This window comes from Pteropus vampyrus, unplaced genomic scaffold, assembly GCF_000151845.1.
Source record: "Pteropus vampyrus isolate Shadow unplaced genomic scaffold, Pvam_2.0 Scaffold16, whole genome shotgun sequence".
In the NCBI taxonomy this organism is placed as follows: Eukaryota; Metazoa; Chordata; class Mammalia; order Chiroptera; family Pteropodidae; genus Pteropus; species Pteropus vampyrus.
This window is the reverse complement of record NW_011888797.1, coordinates 7,326,750-7,342,351: the sequence shown is the minus strand read 5'-3', so window position 1 is coordinate 7,342,351 and position 15,602 is coordinate 7,326,750. Positions and strand designations below refer to the sequence as shown.

At 41.1% G+C, this 15,602-nt stretch overlaps 1 protein-coding gene across 1 annotated transcript in view; it reads left to right on the top strand.

The window, feature by feature from the left end:
* The window catches only part of SYN3 (synapsin III), a 443,545-nt gene that overhangs the window by 25,443 nt on the left and 402,500 nt on the right, over window positions 1-15,602 (top strand). The window contains exon 2 of the mRNA XM_023527457.1: window positions 12,083-12,543. Coding sequence (XP_023383225.1) covers window positions 12,233-12,543 — 311 coding nt within the window. The 5' untranslated portion in view covers window positions 12,083-12,232. The remainder of the gene's footprint in view (window positions 1-12,082; window positions 12,544-15,602) is intronic.

Below are 15,602 nucleotides of genomic sequence, written 5' to 3'. Positions count from 1 at the left end.
GTTTGATCTTGATTAAGTAACTTAACCCCTCTGAGGGTTCATTTTATTTGTTTAAAGGAAATAATACCTACAAGACAGATTCTAATATCTGAATTAGAAAATAAAGATTTTATGTATATAATATAGATTATATATCTCTATATAGATCTCCTAGCAGAGTATTTGATACTTCATAGGTGCTCAATGAATAACAGCAATTAATTTTATATTGGACACACCATAGAAGGGAATTCTGTATTAAGTGAGAAATAGTACCAACTCCTTTTCAAATTCAAAATTCGTTTCTGAAAATAATGCTCTGATTTAATGGAGGAATGGAAGGTAAAGACTCAGGAAGGACTCAGGAAGGATGAAAAAAGACGTGAAGGGAAGAGAGAAGGGAGGAGAGCACAAATTCCTTTACGAAGATGGTACCTCCCTGGAAGTGTTCTTTGTAAATGAGATAAAAACATACAGGTGGCGTGGATGCTGCCCAACGTGCATTTTCTGAGCAGGCCTGCATGCAGAATGAGGCACGGGGATCTCTGCTGGGGGAGCATTCCAGATCCTGTTGCTCTCCATCAAGGGACACCCCCCTCACTGTATCCCCCTACCCCCAGCCACACGCCATACCCCGGTGACAATCTCAAAGTTCAGAACTCCTCGACTTCATTTAGAGAACCCAAACATTCTGTTTTCTGGCCTGTTGCTGCAGAGCGAAGTGCGAGCAGGAGAACCTTCAGGCAGATGCCACTCTGGGGGTGGGCTTTGGGGAGCACAGTCAGACTCACACTGATGGGGCCAGAGACTCAGATGTTCCCTTGGATACTAATTTTTTTCCCAATGTATAAATAGCCAGGTTTTCTCAACAAAATTAGGACACAGGCTTTCAAGGTTTTCTTTGGCAGGGATTGAAGGAACAGCATTCGCAGCCTGATTTTGGAAGAGGCTAGGGCTTGGGTTTCCAACCAGGTACATGGGCACAGCAGCCACAGCTCTGGGAGCCTTGGTGTCCTCACAGAGGCAACAGGTGCTAGTCTGCGGAAGGATTCTGGGACCTAAGTCAAGGTTTCAAGACAGAGATTGGATACTGGGGTCTCGTTGGCTTATGGGGGTTGGTGAGATGGAGACCCTGACTGGTCAAAGAAAAGAACCTGGGCCAAAGTCAGCCCTTGGGCCACTGAGAGATTTAATTTTAAGAAAGACTAGGGAGAATAGGGAGTAGTATTTTGACCTCAGGATTGTATATGATTCTAGGGTACCCTTGAACAGCAAGCTCTGAGTCTGACTGGCAGAAAAGGTGACCTGGGAAGCACCAGCGGCCCCACCCCTTGTGATTGGTTTTGGAAAAGTGAATCATAAATCCTTTCAAACAGAGCCACAGAGAGTATTGGTTAGAGTTTTCTCGGAAATTGAGAAAAACCGCATGCATTCATTCAGTTATTTACTGAGGGTCTACAAGGTGCTATGGATGCAGAGCTGAAATACAGATCCTACCCTCAGTGAGACTGAAATCTAAACAATCATTGCCATATCAGGGGCCATGAAAATAACAAATATCTCTGGGTGGCAGAGATGATAAACGTTTGTTCACGTGTCTTCAGGTTGATTGCGCATTGACTAATTTTAGGCGAGCTGATCTGGGTGGCACTAAGGTGCAGCTAGAGTCTGGGTCTTCTTCACACGTCTCTCCTCTTCCTTGGACCCGTGGGCCGACCCGTGGGACATGTCCCCATGGCAATGGCAGAGGTGCAAGAGGGCAAATAGAAACACATGATGTCTCTTGGGTCCATAGCTCAGAACTGGTACACTGTCAGGTTGGCCCTCATTCCATCAGCCAAAGCTGGACCCATGGCTGGGCCTAAAGTCATTGAGCAGGGGAGTCACTCAGCCTTTAGTGGAAGGAGCTGCAAAGTCACTTGGCAAACTGCTTAAATCCTGGGAGGGGTGAAGAATCATGGCTGATAATTAAAACTGCAAAATTGCCTACGCCGACATAGGTGTATTTATTTATTTATAAATCACAAATGTTTTACTGATATGTTGTGTCCGTAAAGTGAACACACACACAAAAAGAAGTTTAGGGATGAGGTCAAAAAATGAAATAGAAGTTCAAACAATTTTTTCCTGCAGTCCAGTGTATCATCCTGGAAGTCCCCAGGGGATGCATTTCCCATCTTGTAGAGTCTGGTCTGGAGAAGTCTTTCTTGACATGTGGCTCATGGACCAACTGCAGCAAATCATTTGGATCATTTGGAGAGATGGTTAAATACAGATTCTGGACCACTTTTCCAACCTATAGAATCAGTGCCTCTGAGGGTGAAGCCTGGGAATTTGTATTGTTAGAAAGTGTCCCAGGTGATGGGAGTTTGCAGATCAACAGCAATCAGCTTATGATGGAAAGAAACCCAGGCGTGGTCTCTAAGGGCACAGGAACTGCCCTTACCCAGCCTGGCGTGTGCTGGGGGTGGTCAGGAAGACTGTCCTGAAGGAGGGATGCAGGAGGTGAGTTCTGAAGGAAGGGGAGACTTAACTGTGCCGCGGAGGAGAAGGCTGTGCCAGGCCGGGGCTGCTGCATGTGTGAGAGCCATCCTTGAGAAAGGGTCAGTCGCGTTCAGGTTGCCCCACATTTGGTGAATGTAGAGAAGAAGATCAGGGAAGACGTCCCGAAGGGTCAGTCAACACATGAGTACGATTTAGCCAGAGAAGGGAGATGAGGGTAGCGTGGAAGCAGGAGGGGTCTGTTCTGAGCTGGAGACGAGACAGCTGGAGTTTCGAGCCTGAATGTGAAGAGGGCCATGGGCAACCACAGAAAAGTTTTCTGCACGAAGTGATGTGATCGCGTCTAGTCTAAGGGCCCAAGAGGTGAGAAAGGGACTGGAACAGAAAACATGCCTGTGCAATATAGCACTTGTACCCGTGAGACATGAGGGCGGCCTAGCATTGAGGGAGGAGAGAGATGGGATTGAATTCGAGAGCTGTTTGGAAAGACAGAATCCATGGAGCACGTGGAGGACGAGGGAGGACTATGAGTGGAATGTTATCTTCGGGGTTTGAGCCTGACTGATGTGAATATGAACTGGCCAGGGAGGCAGAGCTGTTCACCCTCAGGAGAGGATCTTGCTCAGAGGGGTCCTCATTCTAGATGATCACCAACGTGGGCATCTCTCTGGCCCCAGTTAAGAATGAAAATGCCTAGAAACAATATTGTGAAATAGACCACAAAACCATATATATGGTTCATTTTACAGTAAGTTAACACCACTGAAAATCACCTTTACTTATTCTGAAGGAGAGCAATCACAGAGGGGCTCAAGATGACCATTTAGCTCCAGACCTCAGGTTATGAAGGACCTCTGTTTACATTTTTGACAATGCCTTCAGCTGAAAGTCTTGATAAATCAGAGGCAAGCCAGCATGATTGTAAGATAACATCAACCTTGTATCCCAATCCTACCTGGCAGTCCCTGGGGAGCTCTATAAATCCTGTTTGTAAATAAATATGGTGATTATTTTGTGGATAACACAGTTATAGTCGCTTTGTAATTTTAAGTTAAAAGCTTTAACTTGACCGTTTTGGCATTTGAATGTATTTCAGATTAAGGAGGGTGGTCTTGAATAAATGGAGGAATCTCACTCCTCTTGATCTCGAGGAGGCACTCTCCCACAAAATTTCCAACAAGGGTGGGAGTTGTTGGTGCAGAAAGCTCACTCATGCACAAATCCTAGCTCTGAAACCCTAGTCCTCCAGGGCGGGGAACCCACGGTGTCCCACCGATGGGAACGAGAGTGTTACCACTCACAGGAGATCAAGGTCTATGTGAACTCATCAAAGACAGCACACACTTTCATGTAGCCGTGGCTGGAAAAGAGCTCAGAGGATGAAAGGCCCCAGGGATCTGTTTGTGGAGATGGGGCCGCTCTCTCCACAGATGCGTGGTTGACCTTTTTTTTTTTCAGGAAGTTAAACATCTCTTAGCTCTGAATCTTGAGTGGACAGCCTCTGGGTTCTCTGGCTCATGCTAGAACTCCCACATTGCCTGTGCTCATCAATATATTGATGGAGCCCAGCCTATGTTGTCTCTATGAATTTTTACACTTTCTGCTCTTGCAGAAAGGGTTTCAGCATCTGTTAATTATCCAAATGCTGGTTCCTAAAGGGAGAAGAAGAAGAAACTCTTTCAGCACTCATTGAGCAGAAGCTAGAGAGGGAATTTATGTGTCTTGTGTTTACATGGGGGAGGAGCTTACTAAAACATGATATCAGATATTCTTTTGCATTATTCTAGTTTTGGTTCAGCTTAGGCTGATGTGTCAGATACTGTGATAGCTGCTTTCTTTCATATAATCACGCATTTAGTCTTTACGAACAAAAGGTGAGGATGGTTTAATTTCATTTCTGTTATTTTAAACAAGTTCACACGACAGATATTTGTTGTACCTCTACCAGATGTTAGGTACTTTTCTAAGATCTTAGGATACAGTAGTGAGCAAATCAGAAGGCTTCCATTTTATCAACAAGAAGCAAAAAAATAAGTCAGTTATATAGTATAGAAGAAGGTGATGCATGGTATGGAAAACAAAACAAGTGGGATTGGGTAGGAGAGATTTGAAGTACCAGACGGTTTAACCTTGGGTGGTCAGGGGAGGCCTTGCTGAGAAGGTGACATTTGAGATCTGAAGAGGACGAGGGAGTAAGGCATGCCTATGTTCATAGAAAGAGTGCTCCAGGTGAAGGAAAGGCCAGCGCAAAGGCAATTGGTGAACAGGAAGTTCAATCATTGGAAATCACCTTCTTCCTTTCTTTTCTAAGAAATGTGCCAGGCCTTGAATATTCCTTATCTAACGTACCTTTGCAGGAGATCCAGGTATTAGCCCATGAAACACCATGCCATCGACATTTGCAGAGCACGTTAAAGATTAAAAATCGATTTCATGTGGGTTGATGGAACTCTTCTGTGACCTGGTTGGGGAGGTTACATGAATGTGTTAAAATGCATAGAATTTTACACCAAAAAAGGTGTTTTACTCCATGTTAACTTAAAAAATAAATATTTCAAAAAGCAACTTATTGCATTTTATTTTGGTCTACTCAAAGATTTGTGGAGTAGGAAAGTGGCGATTCGTATTTTCACTTTGCTCATCGAGAACCTGTGGCCTAAATGTTACTCAGCAGCAAGAGGCAGAGGTGGGTTTCAAAATGGGATCAATCCAAGGCTCGTTCTCATGTAAATACTGCTGTCTCTGCCACATTGCCTCCCAAACACAAGCTGACCACACTGGCAGTCCTTCTGGGAGTGAGAAATACACATTGTCTAAAAAGCAACCAGAATAATAACAACAGCTAACATGGACTGCTCACCAGGTGCCAGGCACTGTTCTGTATATTAAGTCACTTAATTTTCTCAAGAATCCTATGAGATGTACTATTATACTATCCCCATTTTACAGATGAGGAAATCGAGGCACAGAGAGGTTATGAAATTTATGTGGTAGTAGATAGCAGAGATGGGATTAGAATATAGGCAGTCTGGTTTCAAGGTGTGTGAGCTTAACCTTCAGGCTTACTCACTCTGTCTAGCTGTGTCCAGCACCGGAGGGCTGGGCCCATGGAATTCATTAGCCTGGGTTTGGTAGGGGTCTTGCATTTGAAGAATTTTTTTTTCCAGTAAAGCATTGTTATTTTAGTTTCAGGTTCACAGCAAATTGAGGAGGAGGTAGAGAGATTTCCCATATAACCCTTGCCCCTACACATGCATAGCCTCCCCCATTATCAACATCCCCTATCAGAGTGGAACATTTATTACAATCATTGAATCTATATTGGCATAATCACTCAAAGTTCATAGTTTGCATTGTGGTTCACTCTTGCTGTTATACGTTCTGTAGATTTGGACAAATGTTTAATGACATATATCCATCATTATGATATCATACAGGATATCTTCACTTCCCTAAAGATCCTCTGTGCTCCACCTACTTATTTACCCTACTCCCTACCCCTGGCAAACCCTAGAACCAGCAAAAGGTAATTCATACCAAGATGCTAGTTGACCCTTGAATAACAAGGATTTGAACAGTGTAGGTCCACTTATGTCCGAGTCTTTTTCTATAAATTCTGTGAAGTATTTTCTCTTTTTTATGATTTTCTCAATAATATTTTCTTTTATCTAGCTTATTTTATTGTGATAATTCAGGATATAATACACATAATGTAAAATAAGTGTTAATTAACTATGTTATCAGTAAGACTCTTGGTAGTTAAGTTTTGGGGGAGTCTAAAGTTATACACAGATTTCTGGCTGTGCAAAGGATCGGTGTCCCTAACCCCTGTGTTGTTCAAGGGTCAACTGTACTGTCTCCATAGTTTTGCCTTTTCTAGGATGTCTTATAGTTGGAATCACACTGTATGTGGCCTTTGCTAGCTGGCTTCTTTCATTTGGTAATATGCATTTAAGAGTACTCCATGATACTCACTTGTCTGGATGTACTACAGTTTATCTATTCACCTCCTGAAGGACATCTTGGTTGCTTCTAAGTTTTGGTGAGTGTGACTAAACATCCTGCTATAAACATCTGCCTGCAGGTTTTTGTGTGGGCATGTTTTCAACTCCTTTGGGTAAATATTAAGGAGCATGATTAATGGATTATATGCTAAGAGTGTGTTAAGCTTTATGAGAAACCACCAAACTGTCTTCCAAAATGGCTGTATCATTTTGCATTCTCATCAGCAATGAATGAGAGTTCCTGTTGCTCCACATCCTTGTCAGTATTTGGTGTTGTCAGTGTTCCAGATTTTAGCTATTCTAATAGATGTGTAGTGACATCTCTTTGTTGTTTTAATTTGAATTTCCCTGATGTCAAACATATGATGTGGAACATCTTTTTGGATGCTATTTGCCATCTGTATATCTTCTTTGGTGATGTATCCATTAAAGTCTTCGGCCTATTTTTTAAACATAATAGCATGTGAACCAAGACTATGGTAGAAATGATAGAGAAGAGAGGAAATTAAAGATGTTTGAGGAGACAGAACTGACAGGGCCTAGTGATGAGTGGCTGGAATTGGTGAGGGTTAAGGAGGAGTAAAGTGTGAGACTCAGGTTTCTGACCTGAATGGATTGATAGTGGTACTTCTGTGGGGCAGTGGGGGCTCAGGTACCTAAATTCATCTGAGGGTGATGTAAGCAAGGAAATGAATCCGGGGTGTCTATGAGACACTTGAGTGTGGTCACTGCTGCCCTCTAGTGGCATGGGGCTTAGTACTCCCTGGCCTACTAGATTCCGTCCCAGTCAGTCTTTCTGTCCTTCTTTTCCCCTAGGAATCCCTGTCATCCCCACTTTGTCCCAGTATTAGATTTAGGTTGACATTGAAGAGATATCCAGCCTCTAGGAGTGCAGGAAGTGAATGACTCACAGAACAGGAAGACATTTTGCAAATCACATAATCCAACTCACTCCCTTCTTTTCACACTTAAGGACCCAAATGACTAACCATCTCCTAACTTGCCTGGCTGTTTCCATATACATGCTATACAGTCTGTTTTCCACATAGTAGCCAGGTAGATTAGGTTTTGTTTCTCTTTTGTTTATAACCCTCTAGTGGCTTACTTTCACACTTAGATTAAAATCAAAATTATTTTCAGTTATTATATTATATTCATAAGTTGGCCCCTCTTTACTTCTCTAAACATTTTCTTATAAAAGTCTTCTTGTTTCCTGGTTAGGCTGGCCTTTCTTCCATTCTTCAAATTGCCTAGCTCTTTCCTACCTCAGGGCCTTTGCACATGCACTTCCCATTTCCCTCATTTTTCATGTGTCAGCTTAAAGGTCAGCTCCTCAGAGAGGCCTTCCCTGCCCCTCCGCATGTTAATCTCAATGATAGCACTCTGTGTACTCCTTACTAGCTCTCACCCCAACCCACACATATTTGTTTACTTGTTCATTATCTGCCTCCCTTTACCAGATTGTAAAGCTCCCCTGGGGACTGAAGTAGAGAGAAGTTATAGGAAGAGCCTTTGACCTTTAGAGTTGATCAGAAGATAATGAGGTGATTCTTCTGAAGGTGGGGAATTTCCACTAGTGCAAGGTTAATCAGATTTCCTAAAGAAGAGAGTGTTAAATAATCTCTAAGGTCCCTTCAACTCTAACATTTTGTTAACTTTTTTATCCAGCATTTTTAAAATGAAAGAGATTCAGTTCCAGTAATGACTCAATAGCTTGTGTTGTGCTAACCCTCTCATAGATGGTAATTATAAACTTTGGATAAAATGTTTAAAAGAAACTATTTGAAGTTCCTGGAGAGAAGCAAAAAGTAGGTAAAATATGGAGGGGATTTGATCCTTGAAAGATGAGAACCACTAAGTGAGGTCCACATTTACGTGGCTTGTCCTTGAAAGCATTCCCCAGTCCACGTGACACAGAACAGCTAGAACCACAGCAGAACACTGCAGCTTTATTAGTTTGACAGCTCAGTAGAATGAGTACAGGCTAACAGAGTAACTGGAAAATGAGGAACTCTGAAGAGATTCCCCAGTTCCATGTTTCCAACAAGCTCAAGTGAGTCCTCTATTAAAACTGGATTGTAGTTCAACCTCTCTTTCAGCCCATTTTTGCTTTGTGTACTTGCCCACAGTTGTTAATCATGGGAGCACTCTCCAATAAACTTCCTGCTTGCAAATCACCATGGCAAAGTCAGCTTCCTGGCTTGGGAACCTGACTTTACAGCAATGTAATTGATATTTATAGAACATTACACATGACAACTGCAAATACACATTCTTTTCAAGTATATGGAACATTCATCAAGATAGAGTATATTGAGTCATAAAATTAATCTCAATGAATGTCAAAGATGTCAAAGGATTAAAATCTTATAGACGCTATTCATTAATCATACATGAATCATATCAAAAGCAATAACAATAAAATATCTGAAAGAGCACTGTAATTTAAAATTTAAATATATGATTAGATAACACATGACTCAAAAAAGAATCTCAAAGAAATTAAGAATAATTTGAATTGAGCGATAACGAAAATACATGTCAAATTTCCGAGATGCAGCAAAAACAGTGCATAGAGGGAAATCCATTACTTTAAATATTTATGTTTGAAAAGAAGAAAGGTATAAATTTAATGATCTATGTTTCCATCTTAAGCTTCTAGAAAAAAGAAGAACAAATTAAAGCTAAAGTAAAGAGAAGAGGGGAAATAATAAAGAACAAGTATCAGTGGAGTAGAAAACAGATGATGGAGAAAATAGAAATGGCTGCAAGTTGGTTCTTTAAAAGATTAACAAAATTTATAGATTCTTAGCAATACAGATTAATCAAAAAGAGAGCAAAGACAAATAACCATTATTAGGAATATAAGAGGAAATCGCTGCATATCCTACAGAAAATGAAAGGATGATAACGAAAATTATGAACAATTTTATGCCAATAAGTCACAACTCATGAAATGGACAAATAGCATGAAATCCCATATTGCCAATACTGAAATAACAAGAAACAGAATATAGATTTATGAAAGGGATTGAGTTCCTTACTAACAACTTTCCAGCAAAGAAAAAATCAGCCCCAGATGGCTTCGGTGTTGAATTCTGCCAATAATTTAACCATTTCCTGTTTGCCCTTTGAATACTGCAGTGTTTACCCAGTGGATTACAGACCTAATTTCACCCTCAGAGTTTGCCATGAATTATCTCATTTGTTATTATTTTCACATTGCTCTAGTATATCGATAGTCTTTGGAAACAAATGACATCATTCTATTTATAGCATTCTGTTTTTAGTAGTGGTATTTCCATTTACAAAATATAGTAATTCTGAATCGCTGGAAATGTCAAATCCTAGAAAATGTAGCATTCTTATGTGTGATGTTAACGCTGGCAGCGAGCTGCACATTTTTTTTTTCTAAATGGGAAATGAGTTAAGAAAAAGAAAACCAATATTACATGAACTCTTTTGGAAAATAGAAAAGGCGGGAACACTTCCCAACATATTTTGTGAAGTCAGCATTACCCTGGCACAAAACTAGGCAAAGACATTGCCAGAAAAGAAGACTGTAGACCAATATTTCTCGTGAACATGGACACAAAAGTCCTCAACAAAGTATTATCAGATTGAATCCAGCAACCTATAACTCCTGGAATTTATTCCAGGAATGCAAGTTTGGTTTAACATTTGAAAATCAATTAGTGTAATTCACCACGTTAAATAAATAAGTGATTTTTAAAAATATAGTTCTCTCAATCAGTTTTGAAAATCACTTAGCAAATCCAACATCCATTCATGATAAAACTCTCAGCCTACTAAGACTACAAGGAAACAATCTCAATCTGATAAAGAGCATTTACAAAAAACGTACAGCTAACACCTTATTACTGTAATGTGAGATATTGAACATTGTCTCCCTAAGGTTGAGAACAAGATGAGGGTATCTGCTTTCATCATTTCTATTCAGCAGTGTAGGTCCTAGTTACTGTAATTAGAGAAGTGAAAGACGTAAAAGACATTAAGATTGGAAAGGGAGAAGTAGAGATATCTCTTTGTAAATGACATCATTGTTTAAATAGAAAATCTTAAGTTTTCTGCAAACAACCACTAGAAACAATAATCGAATCTATCAGATCAATATATCGACAATAACTGGCAAAAATGATAATAGCAGCAAACAAATGGAAAGTGAAACTTAGAAAACAGTGTTTTTTAATATATCATTAATTTAACAAAATATGTGCTGTACTGAAAATCACAAAACATTTCTGAGAGAAACTAAAGTTTATCAGTAAAGAACTCTACATGTTCATGAAGTGAAAACTTCAATATTGTTGAGAAGTCTACTCTACCCAAACTGAGCTATAGATTTTATGTAATCTCAAACAATATCCCAACAGACTTGTTATACAAGTAGATTTTAAAACGCATGTGAAAACAGGAACTAGAATACCCAAAACAATCTTGAGAAAGAAAAATCTAAGTAGGAGGACTCACTTTACCTGAAAAATATAAAATAATGTTAACAAAAAATATAAGAGGGGTCTAATCTCCCGGTTTAAATAATCATTTTTCTCAATGGGATATTTTAATCTCATGAACAATTTTTTAAAACTTATTCTGTTCAGAAAAGCAATACTTATTAGATTATTAGTCTGCTCAGTCTGCCATAAACAAAATACTGTAGACTGAGTGGCTTGGACAACAGAAATTTATTTTCTCACAGTTCTGGAGGCGGGAAGTCTGAGATCGGGATGTCAGCATGGCCAGTTTCTGGTGAGAGCGATCGTCTTGGCTTTCAGCCACCTTCTCCTTGTGTCCTTATATGTCAGAGGGAAAGCAAGCTCTCTGGTGTCTCTTCTCATGAGGACACTAATTCTATCATGAGGGCCCTACCCTGTTGACCTCATCTAACCTAACTACCTCCCAAAGGCTCTATCTCCAAATACCAGCACATTGGGGGTTAGGGCTTCAACATATAAGTTTGGGGTGCACAAATCTGTCCAAAGCATATATGTTCTAGGAAATCTGGAAAATATAAGTGAAAAAAAAAGTCAAAAAAAAAAAAAAAAGTCCTGTAATCGCATTCCCCAAATACAATCACTGTTAACATTCCAATGAATTTTCTTTCCAAAGTTTTGTTATTTCAAATTGTATGTGGTGATATTCATTCTGTACCTATAATTTTGTATCATGATCTTTATTTACAGCATCAAAACTTTTGTTACTAAAACCCCTTTTTAAGTACTTTTTAAAATTAGCCACAAAAGGTTTCATTGAGTGCTGTAGTTTATTTATTTGTCACCCGGCGATTGAACGTTGAGAGCTTTTCCAGTATTTTGCTGGTGCACATAATGTGATGGTAAAGACATTTGTGCAGGAGGCCTTTTCTGTAACTCGGATTCCTTTCCTGGGATAGAATTCCAGAAAATGGAAATTGTGGGTTAAAAGAGTTTGCTCTAATTACACGTTGCCAAATTTCTCTTCAAGAAGATGCCCCACTTTACATTGCCCCCAGCATCGGACAGGAAGGTACCATATCTGTTTGCTCTTATGGGGCGGAGATTGTTTCCACTAATGTGTGTGTTGGCTCATTTCTACAGGTAAACGGAGACAGCTGAAGCGGACTCGTGCAGCATCCCCCTGGCCCTTCTGGTCCAAGACCCTACCACTCGCTCTCCCTGGCGACCTGTATTCGGGGCTTCTCCTGGACAAGTCTGAGGAGGATCTAGCCACCTTGTCCACCCACAGCCATGAATTTCCTTCGGCGACGCCTCTCTGACAGCAGCTTTGTCGCCAACCTGCCTAATGGCTATATGACAGACCTGCAGCGCCCCGACAGCTCCACCAGTTCCCCCGCCTCCCCGGCCATGGAGCGGAGGCACCCCCAGCCCCTGGCGGCCTCCTTCTCCTCTCCAGGATCCAGCCTTTTTAGCTCCTTCTCCAGTGCCATGAAACAGACCTCGCAGGCCCCCTCAGGGCTGATGGAGCCTCCGGGCCCCTCCACGCCTGTTGTTCAAAGGCCCAGGATCCTGTTGGTGATCGATGATGCCCACACAGACTGGTAAGCAGGAACTACAGGTCTTCCCACTTGGGGACAAGTGAGGAGATGGGGCTTATCTCACTCTTTGGGGGGATGGAGTGGCAGAGTTACAACAGGCTCAGTGGTAGAGAGACTGGCCGGAGGGAAAGAAACTAACATTTGCCACGTGGTTCCTGTGTGCCAGGTGCATGGCACCTACTCTGTACCATATTCTTTCCTTGGGGCTTTACATATACAGGTCCACAATCGCTCACCTGCAGATCCTAAATCCAAAAAGCACTGAAAAGTAAAAAATATTTTATAATCTATTTGACCGCCAAGTCTTATCTGAAGGAAGGTAAGACTGTAATAGTCTTCATGATGCCACTCACTGTGCTTGTCCAGGTGACTTGCTGCAAACATCTGAATACGTTTGATACGGGCTACTGTGCAGAGCCCACTGGAAGTATTATATGATATGTGGTATGTACACCCTCTTATCTTTCTAGAAACAGAAAACTTTTAAAATCAGAAATAATTCTAGCGAGTTGCTTAACCTCTTTCAACCTCAGCCATCTTCCTCCCATAAAATGAGGTTGCTATGAGGATAAAAGAAACCAACAAAGATCCGCCATCCTTATTTAAACCCTTGAGACCAGGGTGCCTGAGTTGGCATCCCAATCTTCCACATACTGGCAGACTGGCCCAGAGCTTGTTCTCTTAACAACAAAGGTGGGCAGAGATGACACGCATCCCAGCCTCTTCTCAGGCAGTGCTGCTCAATGGTAAGCTCCCCGGGGCCAGAGACTGTATCAAGGTCATTGCAGTTATTCATAGGTAGTTACTGAGCACAAGTTGAGTACAAGACACAGCCTTAGGTGCTCAGGTAAGTGGTGAACAGGCCCTGCTCACATGGAGCTGCAGTTAGAGAATAGATCGCTACTGCAAATTTTTGGTAGAGAGAGCTGATAAATATTACCGGTCCAGCTGGATACAGAGAATCTGCAATCCAGGAAATAAGCCCACATGTGGAGACATGGGAGCTCTCTCTCCATCCAGGGCAATGCTGACAGTTGGCCTATGGACAGCCATGGGGGCTGGAGAACAAGGTTGCATGCATGTATTTCTAAAGGCTGCCACATAGTAGGTGCCTGGCAAATACGTATTAAATGAATAAATTAATGCAGCCAGTTCGCTAAGCATAACTAACAGATGCTCCATTATTCTGATACGCATACATGACTCATATTCATTCCTTGAGATGTTAATTCAGGTTGGGAATGACTGAGTGGGAGATATTTATAGTTTATAATACATATTTAATACAGTCAACATTAAAGCATCTTTAGCAGGTTCAGATGTCAGTCTTTACTTTCCTGCAAAGAAATCACTTCCTCTTAACCACAGTGGTCACACGCATGGCCTCTGTTCTGATCCAGTCTGTATAGTCTTCACTGTGACTGCTTGCTTGAAGGCTGTTATCATGAAACCTCATTCATCTCCGCTTATGTAAAGTACCATCTTTAGGTTCTGAGCTTAGGGGTTGATTTCTGCAGAGACGTTGCCTCTAGACACTCTTGCCTGTGCAGTCCTGCAGCCAGTCCATCTGGTAATCAAAATGCCTGCATGGCCTTCGCGGTCCTCTGATTCTCTTCAATGCAATGCTTGATCTTGATTTTAAGTGTTCTTTGCTGACGGTGTTATCCCTAACTCAGTCAGGTTTTACCATGACATGGTGATGGAGGTATTTAAAAACCAGTTTTCCAGGAATACTGTGTGCTGTCCTTCATGTGTGGAATCTAGAAAACCAAACTGGCAAAAACGGAGAATGGAATGGTGATTACCAGGGGCGGGGGGCTGCGGGGATAGGAGAGATGCTGCTGAAGGTACATACTTGCAGCTAGTAGAAAGTCCTGGAGGTCTAATGCACACCACAGTGGTTGTAGACAACAAAATTGTATTCTGCATATTAAACTTTCTGAGAGAATACATCTTAATTATTTCCACCACAAAAAGCTATGATTGCTTATGTGACCAAATAGAGGCATTAGCTAATGCTACAATGGCAATCATATTGCAATATGAATGTATTGAATTGATATGTTGTATGCCTTAAACTTACACAATATTATGTCAATTATATCTCAATAAAAAAAAAAAGAATTATTTGTCGGGAAAGTTACCTCCTATAAACAGACTGAGCTAATAAACAGCAACATGGTGCCATGGTTAAGAACATAGACTTCAGAGCTAGGCTACCTTGGTATAAATCGCTTCTCTACTCCTTAGTAAGCTATATGACCTATGCAAGCGACTGCACCTGAGTGGGGACAATACCGACCTTGTAGAGTTAATAAATGTAAATAGAGTTAAAATATGAATTAAAAAGTACTTAGGATGTCTAGTAGATAGTAGATACTATTTAAATGTATATTATTATCACAGATTATTGTGACCTTCTGTGCAACATTAATCATTTTGACAGCAGCCTCTCGTTTAATCTTTTCTTGCCCAGTATTGGATAAGGATTTATCTTATTGTGCTGGGGTTTCCTAGTGGTAACTCTTCCCTGCTAACTCTCAGGTGATAAAGTCGGGTCTTATTAGTCCCCCCAGAGCCTCTATGGTATGTAGGATAGTGTAGAGGTACAGTGAATGAGGCCAGAGTGCAATGAATGGCCTCAGCCAAGTAACATTTAAATTTTGACTTTGTTCTTCAATCTCTGTAATCCACAGGAATGATCGATGTGTAAATTTTAGTCTGTGCACACTGGTGGGGGATACAATTTTGGCTGGAGGAATTTCTCCCAGTCTATGTCAGTCATACTCATATACCCACACTTTAATTAGGTCTTGAGAATACCAGTCTCCTTCTTGCTCCTCAATGGATAAAAAAGGGAAGAAGTGAGAAGTTGAGACTCATTAACTTCCCTGGAAGTTGACTCTTCACTCATTGAATGTGATAGAGGCTTCCTGCTCGCAGATACATAAGTTTCTCATATAGAACTGCATTTTACATTCTTTACAAACTTCTCGGCTTTTCTTAATGTCAATACATTCCCACCTTTCTCCAAATGGATGCTAGCTGTTTCAGAATCTGAT